The 20,924-nt window shown below is 39.7% G+C and overlaps 2 protein-coding genes across 2 annotated transcripts in view; one reads left to right on the forward strand and one right to left on the reverse strand.

Moving 5' to 3' along the window:
* The window catches only part of LOC128837710 (serine-rich adhesin for platelets-like), a 137,107-nt gene that overhangs the window by 47,678 nt on the left and 68,505 nt on the right, over nt 1–20,924 (reverse strand). The gene's annotated exons all lie outside the window — the stretch shown is intronic.
* The window catches only part of LOC128837711 (probable ATP-dependent RNA helicase DDX60), a 61,114-nt gene continuing 43,426 nt past the window's right edge, over nt 3,237–20,924 (forward strand). The window contains 8 exon segments of the mRNA XM_054029091.1: nt 3,237–3,732; nt 5,144–5,257; nt 8,140–8,249; nt 9,519–9,714; nt 10,361–10,502; nt 15,097–15,252; nt 16,374–16,476; nt 17,952–18,067. Of these exon segments, the coding sequence (XP_053885066.1) occupies nt 3,403–3,732; nt 5,144–5,257; nt 8,140–8,249; nt 9,519–9,714; nt 10,361–10,502; nt 15,097–15,252; nt 16,374–16,476; nt 17,952–18,067 (1,267 nt within the window). The 5' untranslated portion in view covers nt 3,237–3,402.

A 20,924-nucleotide genomic window follows, 5' to 3' on the forward strand; every position in this document is an offset into this window, starting at 1 on the left:
TGACAAGGCTTCTACTGGGATTTTCAGAAGTGCCCGAGTGCCATCTTTTCCTCATTTCCCTGTGATCTTCAGTGGGAAGGGGACTGGCTCCAAGTCTTCTTTCTGGCTGGGCTAAGGCAAGTCTTATAACTTCCTGACGTAAGTAGCCTCCATATTAGGGGTAGAGTGAAGAGAGAATCCCTCTAATTGTTGGTTTGCTGGAGGGGACCCACCATGATTGAATGCTTCTTCTAGGATACATTGACATTTCTTGGGCTGAGGAAAGGGATAATATTCAATATCTTTTCATCTCCTTTTAAAATTCTTCCCTACTTGAAAGAACCCATCTTTTTAAGATGTTAAAAGAACTCCCCGAGCTCTCTGAAGTTATTGGCATGAACATAATTGTTATATATTATAACTGGGGCCTCAGGCAAGAGGGTGCCCAATATACATTCTGTGGTTGTATCCAATGGGACACTTTTATTTCAGAATCAGGAACAGCTTCCACAGCAACACATATGAGTGATAGCAGCCATGAAATTTGATTTGGGCTAGATAGCATTCACAGTGTTGAAGAGTGAGAAAATTTCCATTACATTGAATGAATGAAGAGCAATGTTGGCAGCTTATGACTGACTTTAGAGCCAAGAAAGATAGCTTACTTCTGAATTGGCCTCTACTAATCAATTTTAGTAGATTTTAAAACAAGTTTTCTAGTGAATTAAATCTTTTAGCAATCAAATGTCCCACCCCCTCCATTTCCATTTGTGCAAGATTATGCTTATACTATTTCTCTTTTCATTCAGGTATGTCAGATTACTAAATGATTTTGTAGAGTCTGATTTTTTTGTGATTGATGGGGATTCCCTACTTCTCAAGTATTTATGCAAGAAAAGACATTATCTGCCCTTCTTTTACTTAGTTGAATGCTTTCTACTTGATTTCACACAAAAAGGAGCAAAATATGTAATTGTTTTCTTCAAGGTACTGTAGCAACCAACTCTTATTTGCATACTGTTTAAACCACTGCACTATTTCAAAAGGAATTGTTTGATTGTAAGAAAGGAGATTTCATCACTAGATTTAAAAAAAATACAGTCTATAATAATTACGAACCCAATCTTGCTCCCCTACCCTGAATCCATATGCAGAAGGGACCTGCTTATCTAGACCTCACATCTCCTGGGCACATCTCCCTCAGCAACAGTTGGTTTTCTGTCCCAGGACTCTGCTGAGGAGGCAAACAGTGAGCAGTTCTGAAAGATTCACATTGTTCCCTCACTGGTCTTGCAGACATTGGCCCCAGGCTTCTGTCTGTAGTAGCTATCCTGTGGCATTGGAGGATGGCGAGCGAATGAGGCAGTAGAGAGTCCCTGTGCAGTTGTCCCTGTGCAGATCCTGGCCGCCTTTCAGCCCTCCTTTCCCATCCGTGCTATGATCTGTGTGGCTCTCAATGGACGCAGGAGGTTTGGGAGTAGGCCCTGCAGCCTGTTTCCATGGGTTGGATAAGCCATGCCACTCCTGATGGACTGATTAGGAAACAAATTGTCACAATGAAAACATTGCAGAGATTTCCTTTGCTCTGTGGGTTTTCCCACAGCACAAGGTTATTGGGCCAGAGTGTAAGAAAGGCAAATCTGTTTATTTCAGTTATATGTGCAAAGAGATGCACAATAACCCCCAGGAAACACATCTGAACCTTATTTTCCTGACTTCTTTTTTGTAAGAATTGTTTTGGAGAAGCTTCTATTAAAATTGTTTAGTAGTGTATTTAAATGAATGTATAATCATGTAGCTAATCATTAAAATCCATTTAGAGATACGCAACTATATTCACTTTGATGAAATTTTTAACAGTGCATTCCTAGAATTTTATAAATCTTGATCATTTATAGTAAAGAAGCTTACCTACAAAATAATAGCAGTGTGGGCCCAATGTTCCCCTAGAATGGAGAAATCCATGGGAAGGGGGAAAATCTACTGGAAACTGCAAAATTGCTTCTGTAAAATTTTCCTCATATCCATCAAATGCAGAGGATTACAGAAAAATGGAATGGGGAAGAGATATGCTGTTTAGACAAGGTGCAACTGAGTGGGTCCTCAGTTGCCAATGGAGACGGCCTGCCACTTCACCCAGTTTCCCAGGGCTCCTCTCCCATATAGCAACCTGGATCCTTTAAGAGTCTTATTTTGTTTTCTTAATCCCTGGTGACTGTACACCACCTTCTTTTTCATGGGGAATAGAGGAGCCATGGATCAGTAACTCCCAGAGGAGATTCTGGGTCCTGAGGGCACATGTTGCAAAGTGACTGCTCCATGGCTCCATCCATCCTTGGCATATCTACACAGAGCTTGAGGCCTTAGCCCACAATGTGCCTGTAGAGCAGAGGATCTCAACCTTTCCAGACTACTGTGCCCTTTTCAGGAGTCTGATTTGTCTTGCGTACCCCCCAGGTTTCACCTCACTTAAAAACTACATGCTTACAAAATCAGACTTAAAAATACAAAAGTGTCATAGCACACTATTACTGAAAAATTGTTTACTTTCTCATTTTTACCATATAATTACAAAATAAATCAATTGGAATATAAATATTGTACTTAGATTTCAGTGTATAGTATATAAAGCAGTATAAACAAGACACTGTCCGTATGAAATTTTAGTTTGTACTGACTTCACTAGTGCTTTTTATGTTGATGAGTTGATGTACCCCCTAGAAGACCTCTGTGTACCCCCAGGAGTACATGTATACCTGGTTGAGAACCACTGCTGTAGAGGGACTTTTGCAGCTTCCTAGGGGGATGGAGGAAGAAGATGATTGTGTCTTCTTTATTTGGAATATTGAAATAGTTATTACATTTCTACTGGGGCTATAGTAATTATGGGTGGAGCTAGTAGCATTACCTATGCTTAAAGTTAACTGGCACTTCCCATTGTAAGACCCTGTGTTCAGGTGGAAAAAAGTAGTATATGATCACATAATTAAAGACTATCATAATGCATATACACTAAGGAGCCAAATTAAATTGCACAAGCAACCTTTATTCTGGCATTCCCTAACTTTTGACTTTGCAACCTTACTGTTCTTTTAACATATTTTTTTTAAAAAAATGTAATGGATGTATCAATGATATCTTTATATATATGGAATTTTTTATTGCCTTTTACCCCATGAAATATTTAGAAACAAATATATCATTCTGTACAACATTACTAATAGCATACAAGTAAACAGCAGTGATACACAGACAAATATAATATTTTAGTGTTCTTTATTGTATTCTCTTAGGGGCAGGGAGCATGTCTTTATGTATGTTTGTACATCACTAGTCAAAAGAGTTCTGAAAAGGGTCTATTGGAATATAAATGTGAAATAATAATCTCTCAATTGTTTTCACTTTCTACAGGATGTGGAACAGATGTATTTCAGTTACCCTAATTTCCTTTTCCATCGTACTGCATTAATACAACACCTGAAGTGCAACACTGACATTGTCATTCATACGGAGTTTTCCAACTGTTTCTCACCAGAATGGCTGATTTTCCTCAAGGAAAGTTATCCATATTTTGTGATAATCTCTGACATAGGACTGATCTCTCTACAAGAAGACTATTTAAATATATTTATCGCTCATACCTTGTCAAAGAAAATCAGTGTTGTGCTCACTTCAGGACAGGAGTCTGATGCTCTTACAGTTTATGGATATTATGTCCAGAATGTGTATGAACACAGGTTATTTTTTCAGCAGGTAAATTGCAATACATCTTATTTATGGATTTTAACTAGGAAAAATGTACCATTTATATGTAGAATTATATTTTTAATTAGAACATCTTATTGGCAATTTTTGAATCAAGACTGGATGTTCTAAAATACATGGTCTAGGAATTATTTGGCAAAGTTGGCCAGTGTTATACAGGAGGTCAAACTAGTTTATTACAGTGGTCCCTTCTGGCCTTGGAATCAATGAATTTGAAAACCAGGTTTTTATACATTAAAATTGTGATGCAGTTATAACATTTGGCTTGTCTATATGCTTTTCATCTGAGGATCTTAAAGACCTCTGCATACATTAATTCATTTGGGGCAAAACCTTGAGCCCTTCTCCATAGCAACATGCTAGGCTATAGGATTCATTGCTGTGTGGCTCTTCCAGTGCTCATTGCCATGGGAATAAGGGGAGGGTAGGGGATGAGAGAGAGAGGCACAACGTGTTACTTCAGTTTGCAGTAACTTAGTCCAGCTAATCAGGCTGGGTTGAGGATTTGGCACTTAATTACTGTACCTTAAATGGTCCGATCCTTCTTTCCTTACACTGAATAATACCATACTCTGTGGGTGATCTGATTGAAATCCCTGGGACTGCTACTAAGTTATACTCACTGTATGTAAGGATGGGAGAATTAGGCCCTATGTTGTTATCCTCATTTTGCAGAGGGGGTAAACTCAGGTTATAGAGTGGCTAATGTACTTGCACAAGTTTACATAGTGGGTTAGTGATGGGCCAGGTGTAGATTACAGATTTCATGACTCCCGGTCCTCAGCTTTAATTTATTTTAGACAGAAACAGTTCTGGTTCCCTGGTGCCTATTTGCCATGAATTTGTCCTTGAAGAAAGCTTATATGATGAACTGTAGATCATATTCATGGTCACCCTTAAGTTCCTAATGGCCTGGACTTCTCAAACACCTGTTGAAATACAGTTTATTAGGCAGCCTCAGGAATTTATGAGTAGCATGTCTCTTTTCCTGTACTGTTCATTTAGGGCCTGATCCACAGACTTCAATAGGAACCTTTCTATTTACTTCAGTGGGTGTGCATCAGGCCCTGATTTTGTTTAACATATATAGTAAGTGATAACACTTGAGTTTAGGTCTTGGGCATGTGGTTTTTACCCTATTGTGACAGAGGAATTTTCTTTACAAGTGATGTTAGTTTTAGACATAAGCAGAGTGCCCACCTAAACTCATTTTCCACTAGTATTTGAGCTTAATAAACTTTGGGTAAAATTTTCAAAAGCACTGAAGTGACTTAGTCACTTAAGTCCCATTTTCAAAAGTGCCTATGTGACTTTTGAAAATGGGACTTAGGCACTTAACAAAATTTTCCCTTTGACTTTAATGTATAACTTTGACTTGTATACTTTTATTCTCATTTAGCATGAAAAGGATCTGCAACATACTTGTGAAGCCATGGTCAAACACTTACAAAAATTCCAGAATACAGCCTATCTGTATAATTTAAAGCTGAGCTTGAGAAACATACAAGAAGAGGTAACTTAACTATTTTACAATCTTTTTTCTAGTTACACAGCTCAGTAACAAAAAGTGTGTTCATGTAGCAATCTGTCAGTTGTGCAGTAGAAGATAATGGTCTTGTGGAAGAGCCCATGGGACCCACTCCCAAATCCCATGGATTCCTTTGGAATTCCAGGGGCCTCACTATGTACTAAACTATTCACAACAAAGGATATTTTTTGGAAAAGAGATTGCTTACAGGGATATTTCATAATAATATTTAGCACTTACACTGTGTTTTCTTATTCAAAACATTAGACAAATACTAATCTGCTATATTGATTTTAGGTTACTGTATAGCAGGGGTGGCCAAACTGAGCCTGAGAAGGAGCCAGAATTTACCAATGTACATTGCCAGAGAGCCACAATAATATGTAATGATTATATAAATACACCTCTACCTCGATAGAACGCTGTCCTCGGGAGCCAAAAAATCTTACTGCGTTATAGGTGAAACCGCGTTATATCGAACTTGCTTTGATCTGCCGGAGTGCACAGCCCCGCCCCCCCGGAGCACTGCTTTACCACGTTATATCAGAATTCGTGTTATATCGGGTTGCGTTATATCGGGGTAGAGGTGTATATGTATATGTGTGTGTGTTGATAATGTATATTTATTATACATTTATAATGTATAGTTAATAATAACAACTTAATCTTTTACTTAGAGGGACTTCTGGCAATCTTTGCTTTCAACAATTCCCTTGAAGTTTGGTTTGTGTTCAGTTGGCTCACATGCAACAGTTCTCTTAAGCGGCTGTCTGTCAAAACAGATCAGTGCTTGGATATCACATGTTTGAGTGTCAAGAAAACAGACTCACAAAGATAGGTCAAGACAAACATCGAGATTAATTTTAGGGTTGCACCTCTGATGTTGGGGTATTTATCCTTTTTTTTATCCCCTCTGTCTTCTGGACAGATTTCAATCTGTCATCTTCGAAAAGTTCTATTATTTCCATCTGGGATGCTGCTTCATCAGTGGGGCTTCAGTCCCTTAAAGGGGGCTTCAGACAATCGGCTTCAGTACTAAAAGGGTCAATCAGAAATCTGATTTGAGGTCTTTTCTGCTGCAAATCTTGGAATCTTTCCTCAAAACTGTCCTTAAGATCTTTAATCACACACACATACTTAGTTGTGCTCCATTTTAGGGGTTCTGCTGCATCTTCTTTTGATCTGGCTTGAAGTTGTAACATTGAGGGAAAGTGTGTCAGCTCTCCCTTAAGCATTTGTCTGTGAAACAACTGCAGCTTATTCATGAATGCAAATACGCCTTGCACTAGATCAGACAGCAACTGGAATTTTCCTTCTAAGTTCACGTTTAGTTTATCCAAATGCAGCAGCATGTCTGCAAGAAACGCCAAGTCTAGAACCCATCCAGGATCTGTAAGCTCAGGGTGTATTGTGTGCTTCTCCTCCATAAGCAATTTTACTGGTTGCAGGAGATTGAAAAAACAGGAAATAACTTTACCTCTCGAGAGCCATCGATCTGCACAGTGAAATGGCAAATTGGCAGGGGAGACGTCTTCATCCAGATTTCTAGATGCCAGTTGCTTCCGATGAATAATACAGTGAAATGTCCAAAATTCAGGAAAGCTCTCGTCAGACTTATAAAGCCCTACTAATCCATTTGCAGACCCCACATGGACAGAGCCCCGCCCGTTGCAATGGCAGTGAGGTTCTGTGAAGGCAAGTAGCTTTTCGCAACTACCAACATCAATGCCTCCTTTAGATCTTGTCCACGAGTTCTGTACTTTAGTGACACGATATCGAGGAGTTCTTCCCTTACAACACAGTCGGCAGACACAGTGCAGACAAATACCGTTAATAAGGTTTATCCTGCGCATGGCACAACTCATCCAAAGCAATGTTCAAATACTCACACTGCTGAAGTTGCGAGTGCGATTTGATGTCACTGTTTAGGTCGGAGATTTCTGTGTTCTGTTGTGCAGTGTGGAAGTGTGAGGGGGGCTTTATGCCTCATCCTCACTCCTCCATCCTCCCCCCCAGAGCCTCCTGAATGCTGCCGCGAAAAGGCTGATTGCAGCGGGAAGGAGGCATGGGGGAGGGAGGAGGAGGCGCTGATTGGGGGCACACCAGCAGGCGGGAGATGCTGGAGGATGGAGTTGGGGCTGATAGGGCTGCTGGTGGGTGCTGAGCACCCACCATTTTCCCCCAGAGTCGGCTCCTAGCAGGAGCCACATATTATCTTCTGAAGGGCCGCATGTGGCTTCGGAGCCACAAGTTGGCCACCCCTGCTATACAGAAACATTGTAAATCTTCTTTCGTGAGCTTAAACAATAATTTTCAACAATTACAAACCCTCTGCCTCCCTGAGTATAAATTCCCCTGTCAGAAATCAATTGGTGGCACTAGCTTAGTTGAGGACCACCAAATCCAAGAGTTTGAGGGTGCATTTTTATGACTAGTTTTCCCATTCATTTTTAAAGTATTAAATATGCCTACTATGCCATTGACCTTCTGATAGTCCTATCGAAGACAATAGCAAAGCTCCCATTGACTTCAGTTGGAGCCAGACAAGCTGGTTCCAGAAGCTGATATTCACCCCCAAAACTACTGGCTTTTTCCACATGGGGCCTTATTGAAAGTCTCTTAAAGTCAATAGAAATATTTAGTGGGCTTTGGATTGTAGTAGAATTGCTTTTAAAAAACCAAGTTTTTAATAACTCACTATCCCAGGAGCAGAAAAGGAAACTATTTTAACTAACTTCTTTTTCCCTTCTGTATATCTTGATGTACTGCTTTTCTTCATTGATTGAGTTATATAAAGATAAATGTGTATGTCTCCTTTATAATCTTTTCATTATAAAAATAATAATATTAACACCTTATGATTGTAGGTATGTCGGACTATTTTGCTGCTGAAGCACCTGTGGCCAGAAGGAGCCGACATTAGATGTATTGTTTGTGTTCTTACATGTATAGTGGGATTAAAAATGTACAGTAACATGTTAGAAAATGCAAAAGTCTCTGAGGAAACAAAGGAACAACTAACAAAAAATTTCAGTCAAAAGGTGAGATTTCTTTATAACTTCTCATCACCTGTTCATCTTTAACATAAGTATTTTGGTCATATTGGAGAGGATTGTCCCCCAAGATCCCATGCTGAAGAGGGTCCCAGTGGCTTCTGCAGCACCATGTCTTGCTTCCTCTGTGTATCTGCTGGTCCAGAGAACTGCATGGAAAGGGAACATCGACTGGGCGGATTGGCAGAAGAGTGAGTGGCCCGGGGGGTGAACTTCATCCTACTACCACCCCTCTGACTAGGAAAAAATGATGTGGATTGGGGCTGTATTATCTTTTCTACAGAATCCTCTCTGTGGATGAGATCCCCACTTAAGGGGTCCCCACTTAAAAGTGGGCAGCCATAGCCAGAAAGAGTTCCTGGCAGTGGTGCTCCAGTGGAGTTGCACCATAGGTAGGGATGGAGCTGCTCTGGGCCATAGTTGGTGTGAAGGAACAGGACATTATGCCACCTACTGAAGCCACTGGAATCCCCAAGGAATCCATGGGGTTTGGAACTGGGTCCCATGGCCTCTTTCCTGAGAAGTTTTACCTTAGGAGGCAATCTTGCCTATTACTCTTTTTTCCCGTTCCTCATACACAACAGTATAATAACCACTGTAGAGGAATACAATTTTTCATATTTTTTGTGTTCAGGGAAAAAGTCTCAATTTCTTCCTTGCCATATGTAACCCTTCATCAATATCCCTTTTTAATATATAATTATGCTAAAGGTCTTATGTTTTAATTAGTCTAAGATGAAAGCAGTGTAACAGCATATATGTAGAGTAGCACATATGGTAGATCATAGGAACATATTGAAAAAATAACTATGATAACTATCTCAAAATTAATTAATAGGGTTTACAAAGAGAAAAAACCCACATAGGACTCTATTTAAATATTAGCTTCTCATCTTAAAATAACATAATTTCTATCCAGACAGATTGGTAATTGGTTTACTAAATTCCATATGATTTTCAATGGTCACATTACTTCCCTCTTGGATTTATAATGAAAGTGGAAGTGATAATTGATCCTCAGTTATCTAATGCTACGATAAAAGGCGTGTGATGAACTAAGTATAGCCAGAAGTGATTGTAACATACAAAATGTATAACAGTAACAGTTTTAGCTGAACTGACAAAGTGAAAAATCACTGAATTATATTTTTAATATGAATTATGTTCACCACTAATTAATATTTATTATTGAGGTACTTAGTGAACCATATATTGGTTATGTCCCAATAGGAGAAAAGTGAATCATTAACACTGGAAGAAGCCGCAGACCTGTGTAGATTGCAGTGCCTCAGTGTGGTTTTTCTTCTCCACTTGCCTCTTTCACAACGAGCTCGGATTAGGATAATCAATTCCTGCTGGACTAAGCAAGTTTTACCATTTATAATCATGGTAGGTGTACCAGGGCCTTGCCTCCTCTGGCATCGGGTGCAGCAAATGCCTCCGATTTCCTTTTCTTGGTAGGGTACTCTAGCCCCCTGGCCAGGGCCAGCTCCAGGCACCACCAGCTTACCAAGCAGGTGCTTGGGGCAGCCACTTCCGTGAGGGGCGGCACGTCCAGCTGTTCGGCGGCAATTCGGCGGACGGTCCCTCACTCCTGCTCGGAGCGAAGGACCTCCAGCTGAATTGCCACCGCAGATCGCGATCGCGGCTTTTTTGTTTTTGTTTTTTTTTGTTTGGCTGCTTGGGGCGGCCAAAACTCCGGAGCCGGCCCTGCCCCTGGCCACACCATACAAATGTATTGTACATAGTACAGTGGCAGCCTGGAAGGTCTTTAGATCTTTTAAAAGCAAGTGGAGTTTGAACAGCTTGCCGTTGAAGCAGAGTGGTCCAGTAGGTAGTCTGGGAGTACAAGACTGAGTTTATATTCCAAGCTCTGCCACTGGCCTGCTGTGCGACCTTAGACAAGTCACATCACCTTTCACTGCTTCATTTTACCAGTCTGTAAAAATTGGATCGACATACCTTCTTTTGTAAAGTGCTTTGAGCTCTTCAGATAAAAAGTGCTATGTAAGAATTAACTGCATTTTTTTAATAGCAACAACATTGTGACTATTTTGTTCTGAAGCAACTAGAAGATGAAAGTGACTGGAAATTGGATTTAACTCACCTGCCTGATTTAAGGGACAATTCACTGTTAAAGAATCTTTCACATTACTATGAAATAGAATACTGCTCAGGTATTTATCTTTGGACTTGAATAATTTGCTTTTTTAATATCTAATTTTATTAAGTTTATAAATGAAAAGCAAAAGTATTAGCTAATGAGTATGTGTGTGTGTATGTATTATATTACTATTATATATAGTAATAAAGTTATTTTATGGAATAGTGGAAAAAGCATTTTCAGTATGGAATCCAGAGAATTAGATGCATAGCTCCTGTCACTTAACAAGAATCTGTTCAGACCCACTTTCCCTGGTCACACCCATGCCGCTATGAATATGCAAAAGCAAGGAGGGGAGGTGGTATAGGTTAGACTATGAGGACTCCGTGCCACTTGAAGATTGTCTTATGTTCATAGAATTGTAGGACTGGAAGTGACCTCAAGTGGTCATCTAGTCCAGTCCCCTGCACTCATGGCAGGACTAAGTATTATCTAGACCATCCCTGACAGGTGTTTAAAAATCTTAAAAATCTCCAGTGGTGGAGATTCCACAACCTCCGTGGGCAATTTACTCCAGTGCTTAACTACCCAGAGACTTAGGAAGTTCTTCCTAGTGTCCAACCTAAACCACCCTTGCTACAATTTAAGTCCATTGCTTCTTGGCCTATCCTCAGAAGTTAAGGAGAACAATTTTTCTCCCTCCTCTTTGTAACAACCTTTTATGTACTTGAAAATTGTTATGTCCCCTCTCAGTCTTCTCTTCTCCAGACTAAAACCCAATTTTTCCAATCTTCCCCCATATATCATGTTGTCTAGACATGTAATCATTTTTCTTGTGCTTCTCTGGACTTTCTCCAGTTTGTCCACATCTTTCCTGAAATGTGGTGCCTGGAACTGGATACAATACTCCAGTTGAGGCATAATCAGCGTGGAGTAGAGTGGAAGAATTACTTAACATAAGAATGGCCCTAGTCAGAGCAAAGGTCCATCTAGCCTACTATCCTGTGTTCCGACTGTGGCAAATGCCAGGTGCCCCAGAGGGAATGAACAGAACAGGTAATCATCAAGTGATCCATCCCCTGTTGCTTATTCCCAGCTTCTGGCAAACAGAATCTAGGGACACCATTCCTGCCCATCCTGGCTAATAGCCGTTGATGGACCTATCCTCCATGAATTTATCTAGTTCTTTTTTTAACCCTGTTATGGCCTTGGCCTTCACAACATCCTCTGGCAAGGAGTTCCACAGGTTGACTGTGCATCGTGTGACGAAATACTTCCTTTTATTTGTTTTAAACCTGTTGCCTATTAATTTCATTTGGTGACCCCTAGTTCTTGTGTTATGAGAAGTAGTAAACAACACTTCCTTATCTACTTTCTCTACACCAGTCATGATTTTATAGACCTCAATCATATCTCCCCTTAACCGTCGCTTTTCCAAGCTGAAAAGTCCCAGTCTTATTAATCTCTCCTCATACGGAAGCCATTCCATACCGCTAATCATTTTTGTTGCCCTTTTCTGAACCTTTTCCAATTCCAATATATCTTTTTTTGAGATGGGGCGACCACATCTGCTCACAGTATTCAAGATGTGGGCATACCGTGGATTTATATGGCGGCAACATGATATTTTCTGTTCTATTATCTATCCCTTTCTTAATTATTTCCAGCATTCTGTTCACTTTTTTGACTGCCGCTGCACATTGAGTGGATGTTTTCAGAGAACTATACACAATGAATCCAGGATCTTTTCTCTTTCTTGAGTGGTGAGATCTCTGTAAGCTGCATGGAAACTCTTTTACTTACTTACAGCAATTTATTTACTTACAGCAATTGTCTTCCTTACAACACTTCTGCTAATACATCCCAGAATAATGTTTGCTTTTTTTGTAACAGTGTTACACCGTTCACTCATATTTAGCTTGTGATCACTATAACCCCCAGATCCCTTTCTGCTGTACTCTTTCCTAGGCAGTCATTTCCCATTTTGTATGTATGCAACTGATTGTTCCTTCCTAAGTGGAGTACTTTGCATATGTCCTTATTGAATTTCATTCTGTTTACTTTCTCCAGTTTGTCCAGATCATTTTGAATGTTAATCCTATCCTCCAAAGCACTTGCAACCCTCCAGCTTCGTATTGTCCGTAAACTTCATAAGTGTACTCCCTATGCCATTATCTAAATCATCGATGAATATATCGAACAGAACCAGACCGAGAACTGATCCCTGCAAGATCCCACTTACTATGCCCTTCCAGCTTGGCTGTGAACCACTGATAACTATTCTCTGGAAATAGTTTTCCAACCAGTTATGCAACCACCTTATAGTAGCTCCTTCTAGTTTGTATTTCCCTAGTTTGTTTATGAGAAGGTCATGCGAGACAGTATGAAAATCTTTACTAAAGTCAAGATATACCAGATCTACTGCTTTTCCCCTGTCCACAGGGCTTGTTACTCTGACAAAAAAAGCTATCAGGTTGGTTTGACATGATTTGTTCTTGACAAATCCATGCTGACTATTACCTATCACCTTTATTATCTTCTAGGTATTTGAAAATTGATTGCTTAATTATTTGCTCCATTATATTTCTGGGTACTGAAGTTAAGCTGACTGGTCTATAATACCCTGGGTTGTCCTTATTTCGCTTTTCATAGATGGGCACTGTATTTGCCCTTTTCCAGTCCTCTGGAACCTCTCCCATCTTCCATGACTTTTCAAAGATAATTACTAATGGCTCAGATATCTCCTAAGTCAACTGCTTGAGTATTCTAGGATGTATTTCATCTGATCCTGGTGACTTGAAGATATCTAACTTGTCTATATAATTTTTAACTTGTTCTTTCCCTATTTTAGCCTCTGATCCTACATCATTTTCACTGGCATTCACTAGGTTATACATCCAATCGCTACTAACCTTTTTAGTGAAAACTGAAACAAAAAAGTAATTTGGTACTTCAGCCATTTCCACACTTTCTGTTATTGCCCCCCCCCCTCCACTCCCATTGAATAATGGGCCTACCCTGTCCTTGGTCTTCCTCTTGCTTCTAATATATTTGTAGAATGCTTTCTTGTTATGCTTTATATCTCTAGTTAGTTTAATCTTGCTTTGTGCCTTGGCTTTTCTAATTTTGTCACTACATCCTTTTGTATTTGTTTATATTCATCCTTTGTAATTCGACCTAGTTTCCACTTTTTGTATGACTCTTTTTTGAGTTTCAGATAATTGAAGATCTCCTGGTTAAGCCAAGGTGGTCTCTTGCCATATTTCCTATCTTTCCTACACAGTGGGATAGTTTGCTCTTCTGCCCTTAATAATGTCTCTTTGAAAAACTGCCAATGCTCTTGAACTGTTTTTTCCCTTAGACTTGCTTCCCATGGGATCTTATGTACCAACTTCCTGAGTTTGCTAAAATTATGTCTGCCTTGTTGAAATCCATTATCTTTATTGTGCTGTTTTCCCTCCTACCATTCCTTAGAATCATGAGCTCCACCATTTCATGAACACACTCACCTAAGCTGCCTTCCACTTTCAAATTCTCAACTATTTCCTCCCTATTTGTCAAAATGAAATCTAGACAGCCTCTCCCTTAGTAGCTTGCTCCACTTTCTGAACTAAAAAAATGTCTCCATACATTCCAAGAACTTGTTGAGTAATCTGTGCCCTACCGTGTTATTTTCTCAACAGATGTTGGGGGATTCCTTTTAAATTTGGCCAGCTTTCTCACTTGTTTTGTTTTGCCAGAGTAGCTCAAAGAAGCCAGAATAGGGAGCAGGTTCTGATCCTTGAATCACTGGAGTTGCAGGTTAAAATCCCAGGAAGTTTTTATTTTTAATCCTTTTGTTTCAAATAAAACTTTAAAAACTGGGGTTCTGTCTGCTCTGTATAGACATTAAAGATCTCATGACAATTTTCATAAGAGTAACTGAGGGCTAGAAACTTTAAAAAATGAAATTGAGATGTCATGAAATCACATGACTGTGGGAGCTTGGGCTTTAAGAAAACCGTCTGATAACAGGAGACTAACAATAAAATTGTGAGAGCTAGCAACACAACAGGTTGAGGATGAAGCTTTGTCTCAGGAACTTCTTCCAGAGCTTTCCTGCTCTCCTGACACCCTCTTCCAAGGGTTTCTCTGTGGGAAGGGTAATTTGGGCCCATGAAAGCAATTTATGCAGTAAAATGAATCCAGTCTAAAGGTTCAGTTCTCCTGCATATATCTAATCCAAACAATCTTGAAGGAACTTTCAAAGAAAGTATAAATTGGGCATATAACAATAGTTGACATTTATAACACCATCCATTATTCTTTGGGGAATAGAGGGAATTTTCTAAAGCCCAGATCCTGCAATGAGTTTTTTGGGGGGAGAACCCCCCATCTTTATTCAGGGCCTCATGGGCTTCAGTTGCAGTATCGAGGCCTAAAATTGCTATTTGTATACTCCCCAATATATTTTCCTGACCATATTTAGATACATTGTATACATCCAAGGCTACCAACAATTGTGAATGCGCCCTTTCTGCCCTGTTGTAATACCCAAAGGACACTGTCAGAATTGGGCCCTATTGTTGTGGATGCTGTATAAACACAGATAAAGAGGCAGTCCCTTTTCCAGAGAACTTTCATTGTAAAATCTCATTTTTCTTTTTTTTGTGTGTGTGTGTGCATAGGGTTACATTTTGAATTGGGCAAGGCAATTAAGTGTGAATACCAGTATCTGTGGAATACGGTAACAAAATTAGCTTCCAGCTGTGATTTTGGAGATGCTTTCCCAGTGAGAACTACTTCACAACTGTTTCTTGAACAGAAACAAATGGTATTTAAAGGTACTAACAACTGTATAAAAATGACTGGTATAAGCATAATAATAATTGCCAGTTATAAAATGTTTTACATAGTCAAAGTGCTATACAGTTATGAGCTTTTTAATTCTTTCCCTTCTAATAATTTATTACTTTATGGGTCTGTTCATTGAAGTCAGTGACAAAACTCCCATTTGATGCCAAAAGGAGTCTGATTAGGCCCTATGCATGAAATCCTGGCCCCATTGAAGTCAATGGAAATTTTGCTATTGACTTCACTGGGGCCAGGATGGCACCCTGTGGATTTGATTTTCATTCCCAAACCAGGCCCTTTGTGCTGGCAAAAGGCCTAAAGCAGAGTAAAGAAAATGATAATCTAAAAGCCCTGTTTCAGTCTGTGGACGAATTTTCTCAATGTACAGGCACTGTGGTAGATGCAAGGAGGCTGTCTCTCAAGGACTTCCTCACAAGCACTGGCATGTTGAGCGTGCTGGGGGCAGAGCTGGAGCAGGGACAAGTATGTCAGGAGTAGGTCTATAGCATACAGTGCTGTGGAGATTCCAGGCAGCACTGCAGTCCATAAGGCAGCCCTGGGAGGATGCTGCAACCTAAACATGCCCTCTGGGCTGTCTAATTACACTGGGAGCCATATAGCAGCCCAGAATCAGAAGGGTGCAAAGTTGGCTTAAGGACCATTTAGCCCCCGCCTCTGGACTGGGCTGCAAGATCTGTGACTTTCACTGTTTATCTTTATCAGGCATTTATTCTTTCCATACTTGAGGGTAACTTCGGTTAAGCTTTTCAAATGTTTTGTTAAAACACTGAAGTGTTCTTCAGAAGACTTTTGTAATATAAAAGGAGGTCTCTTGTGTTCCCCACATCTCTTGTGAATCATCACAGGGGCCATATACAATCAGGCTCATAATTTATATTAAATGTATACCATAATATTACAAATTCTGCTTTGACATCACTGATTATTACTTAACTTGTATTTCTTGTTACAATTTGATTTATAACATACACTTGACAAAAATTAGCAGGATGTTGTATATACGTTTTGCTCTTTGGAATTGCAGAAGGTAACATAAGAGTGTATGTTTTAGTTAACCAGTATTTATCACATTTTCATTCACACTGCAAAGAATCTAAGGAAGAAATTCCCAGTATAGGGCTCATCCCAGTGAAATCTGACCTTGTTGAAGATTATGCTGGAGCTGTTTTGGCAGATTTACCTATTTTAAGCAGGTACATTCTTTTGACATTTGTCTGGGTTTTTCTTTTTTAATTAAATGAGATACTATGAGCTGATTCTTCACTGCCCTGCATCTTATGTCATTATTTACACTTGTGCAAAGCAGCATAAAATGCTACTGTTCATTTAGGTAGTATTTTATATCCACTTTGAACTGGTTTAAATATTAACATTAGGTGCAGGGTAAGGATGACTCGGACTCTAAATCCTGGCTCCATATTGTATTCTTTATGCAGTTTTTGATTAGCATTATAGTCTCTGATAATGTTTGCTCTACAGTTTCAAGTAGCTGCTTTTACCATACAATGTGTACTTGAAGAGCCAGATACTGATCCCAGAGAAGCCAATCACAGAATGCAAATTGATTCAAATGAGAGCTTTGCCTGAATAAAGATTAAGTAACTATAGAGTCATAGATTTTATGGATAACATAATTTAATCCTAGTAACAGGCTCTGTATTGGGGGGGGGCAGGGGGAGGAAATCTTTCCCTCCACCCAGGCCAATAAATTGCTTCAGAGTTGCTCCACTCTGGGGGTTAGTAGCCATTTAAACCCCCAATGAGCCCCTGCTGTGAGTGGAGAATCTTTGTGGCAATAGATTCTCTCCATTTGTCCCTTCCTTGGAGTTCCCCTGCTCTGCTCAGACACCTGCTGCGCATTCCCACTCATGGGGTACGTCTATACTTACCTCCGGGTCCAGCGGTAAGCAATCGATCTTCTGGGATCGATTTATCACGTCTTGTCTAGACACGATAAATCGATCCCGGATCGATCCCGGAAGTGCTCGCCGTCGACGCCGGTAATCCTGCTCCGCGAGAGGAGTACATGGAGTCGACGGGGGAGCCTGCCTGCCGCATGTGGACCCGCGGTAAGTTCGAACTAAGTTACTTCGACTGCAGCTATGTTATTCACGTAGCTGAAGTTGCGTATCTTAGTTCGAAGTGGGGGGTTAGTGTGGACCAGCCCATGGAGTCCTCACCGAGCTGTGTTCTGTGACACACAAAGGATGTATCCCTCTTGTACTGACTCCAAAATCCAGTTCCTGACTTTGACAAAATTGTGCATGGAACTTATTTGTTTCTGTGGCCAAGAAATGTGGATTTGTACTAAACTAAGTATCAAATATGAAGTCAGACAATACAGATGTGCACCTATTAAAGATTAGTTCTGTGACTTATGCTATATAATTCTTCACTAATCCATAAAGAATTAAGTGGGGAGGACAGGAAGCCACTAGAGCAAAATGAAGTCATAAGCAATCAGGTGGCTGCCACAGAAGAATTAAGAATATCAGGTGAACAAAAAGATCTCTTTGGTATGACATGCTCTTCTAGTCAGTATTATGTATTACAATGAATGCCAAAACATTTTGTTTATAATTAAGTGGGTATAAGGCTTGTTATGTAGGATGTGCCAGAAAACTAAACATACGTAAGTATCACTGTATATACTGTGTGTATTTTTCAGCAATAATCCTGCAGTTACTTCACTTATTAAACAAACAGAATTTGATGAACTTCGGCATTGGCATTCAGGCAAACCTCTCAGTGATGATTATGACAGAACGAAGTGCAGCAATGATGGTAAAAAACATAAAACCTACTTATCTAGTTGGATAAAACTCTACTGTTGTCAAGGTTATCACATTTTAGAGGAAAGACTGCTGTAATTCCAGATAATTTTCCACATATTATATACATATACTTCAAAAGGGTATTACAATAATTAGTTTTATATTAAATATATTTTGCCTGATTACATTAATTTATCTTGAATAGCCCAAGGAGTTATGACACAATCAATGCTACAAGCCATATTTTCATGAGGCTCCCTTTTGCAAAAATTTGTTCAAATTTTTTCCCCTTGTGCAGAAATTTGCACATAGACAATATATATGTACACATACAATTTGGTATTTAAAATTGCAGTTTGGGTAACTGTATTTAGCTACTCAGTTTATATGCATAAGGGTTCAGATGACTGCGCAAATGGGGGCAAGGCTAGATTTACCCTATGAAAATAGCATTAGAAAGCAAAATAACTTGTATACTTTTTAATTTTCTGGCAATTTTTCCTATTTTCACATAACCAGAAAATAAACCAGGACTCAACATTGATCTTAGATTTGTACATTTGTATTATCGAATTAAATATACATTTGAGGGGCTACCAGCCACTTGTATACAAAACTATTGCTCTGTTGAAAAATTACCATCTGCCAGAGCATTATATCATGAATAAAACATCTTATGAGGAGTTTTACAGGAATTCTGTGTGATTATTAACAGATAGTTATTCATTTATAAAATAACTAGTGTAAACTCAATGCGTCAGATTCATCTCTGGTATCACTTTACTATTTACATAATGGATATGTACACCTGCTATGTATATATGTCTAGTGATAGTGTCATATTCATATTTAATCCCCACAAAACACAAAGTGGCCAGATGCTCAGATGCCATGATAATGGGTATAGGATAAGAATGTGAATAGAACAGAATAAACTAGAATAAAAAAAGCTTTGACCAATAAGTGTCTCAAGCCATATTATAATTGATGTTGGATGTGCTTCTTTAACAGCTTTGGACAAATTCATTCCTGGTGGAACTCCACAATCCATTACATTAGTCATCTTTTCCACTCCAGCCCAGTTGCTATATGCTGCAGATAGATGAGCTGCTTTATATTTTTACTTTTAAGTTAAATAATTGAATTAGTAGCACTTAAAAATGGCTTCTAATTCAGCTTTCTAAAAAAATGACCAACTTTAAAGACACCTTTGAATCTCTATGATATATGGTCTAGAGAAGATATTTGAATCTCTATGATATATGGTCTAGAGAAGATATTTGGCATTGCTCCTTGAGAAGCACTGGTGAATATAACTTCAAAAGAAACTACCACATCCCTCTCATGACGAGACCTCTCAGTTGCTATGAAGTTTTACTATTAAGTTGTTTTAACCAACTTTCTACCCTGGCTTAAGTAACACCTTCTCATTATTATTTATTGTAATGTAAACTTTGAGTAAACTGTTTAACATTGCCACTCTTAATGAGAAATCTTTACTACTGTAGTTTGAACACTTATGTAAGGGTCAATATGAAATGATTCACGGTGGTATATGACTTATTACTGACAGTATAATATCTTTGAGACAGATTTTTAAAAGTATTTAGGCACCTAAAGAGTCAAAAAGGGACCGAATAGGATTTCCTTTGAAGGTTATGTGCTGGCATCCAAGAGTTTTTGAAAATCCCAATAGATACCTGTCTGCATCTTTAGGTGCCTAATGCCTAGATTTTCCAAGATCCATTGCTTTACTTAGCATTGCAAGGTCTAGGGTCCAGATTCACAACAACATGCCTCTTTAGTCTAACACTTTAGTGCCACTCACATTCTCAAAACTACTACCCAGCTGCTGCCTAACCCCATAGGGTATGTTTACATAGCAGTTAAACACCCGGCTGGCCCAGGTCAGCTGACTCAGGCTCTCAGGGCTCAGGCTGTGGGGCTGTAAAACTGCCGTGTAGATGCTTGGGCTGGAGCACGGGCTCTGGGACCATTCTCACCGACAGGGTCCCAGAGCTTATTTTATAAATGAATAACTATCTGTTAATAATCACATAGAATTCCAGTAAAACTCCTCATAAGATGTTTTATTCACATATAATCCAGCCTGATCCTGCAGGTCTATACCACAATTCTACAGCCCTGCAAGACCAGCCACAGTTGTTTAACTGCTGTGTAAAGACCTAAGTCTTCATGGAACTTAGTTTCCATAGGCGGGCACATGCAAAGCTGCCTAAGTCTTGATGCCACCCCATAGTAAATGAGCAGCTCAAAGCCCAAATGCCAGCCAAAGCCACAGCGGCTCTGAAGCAGGATTCTCAAACTAGGTGAGAGAATACCTCTCTTGCCAGCATGCCTACAGGTACAGGCCCAGCACAAACAATAGGTGTGTCCCCCCAGAATACCATTAGCCCAGTGATTAGGGCACTCAGCTGGGATGTTGGAGACTCAAGTCACTGCTCCAAATCAAGCAGAGTGGGGATTCAAACTTGGGTCTCCCACATCCAATGGGAGTATTTTGGAAATACACAGGTATGCTGTTGTGATGGATCACAGAAACCCTCTTGGGAGCTGCCACCGGATGTACCAAGACTACCTCTGCCCCTGCCTTCCTGCCCCATCAGCTTAGGACTTCAGTGCCCTGCCTGGTTTGAACCAGACTCGCTAGCCTGCTGCAAACCTAGACCCAGGTGTGAATCACGTCCCCTAACAGCTACAGGCTTATCTGAAAGCAGCTAACAGAAGTGTTCTAGTCTTTAACACTCAGATGCCCAACTCCCAATGGGGTCTAAACCCAAATAAATCCGTTTTACCGTGTATAAAGCTTATGCAGGGCAAACTCATAAATTGTTCGCTCTCTATAA

Source organism: Malaclemys terrapin, chromosome 5, assembly GCF_027887155.1.
Source record: "Malaclemys terrapin pileata isolate rMalTer1 chromosome 5, rMalTer1.hap1, whole genome shotgun sequence".
NCBI classification, from domain to species: domain Eukaryota; kingdom Metazoa; phylum Chordata; order Testudines; family Emydidae; genus Malaclemys; species Malaclemys terrapin.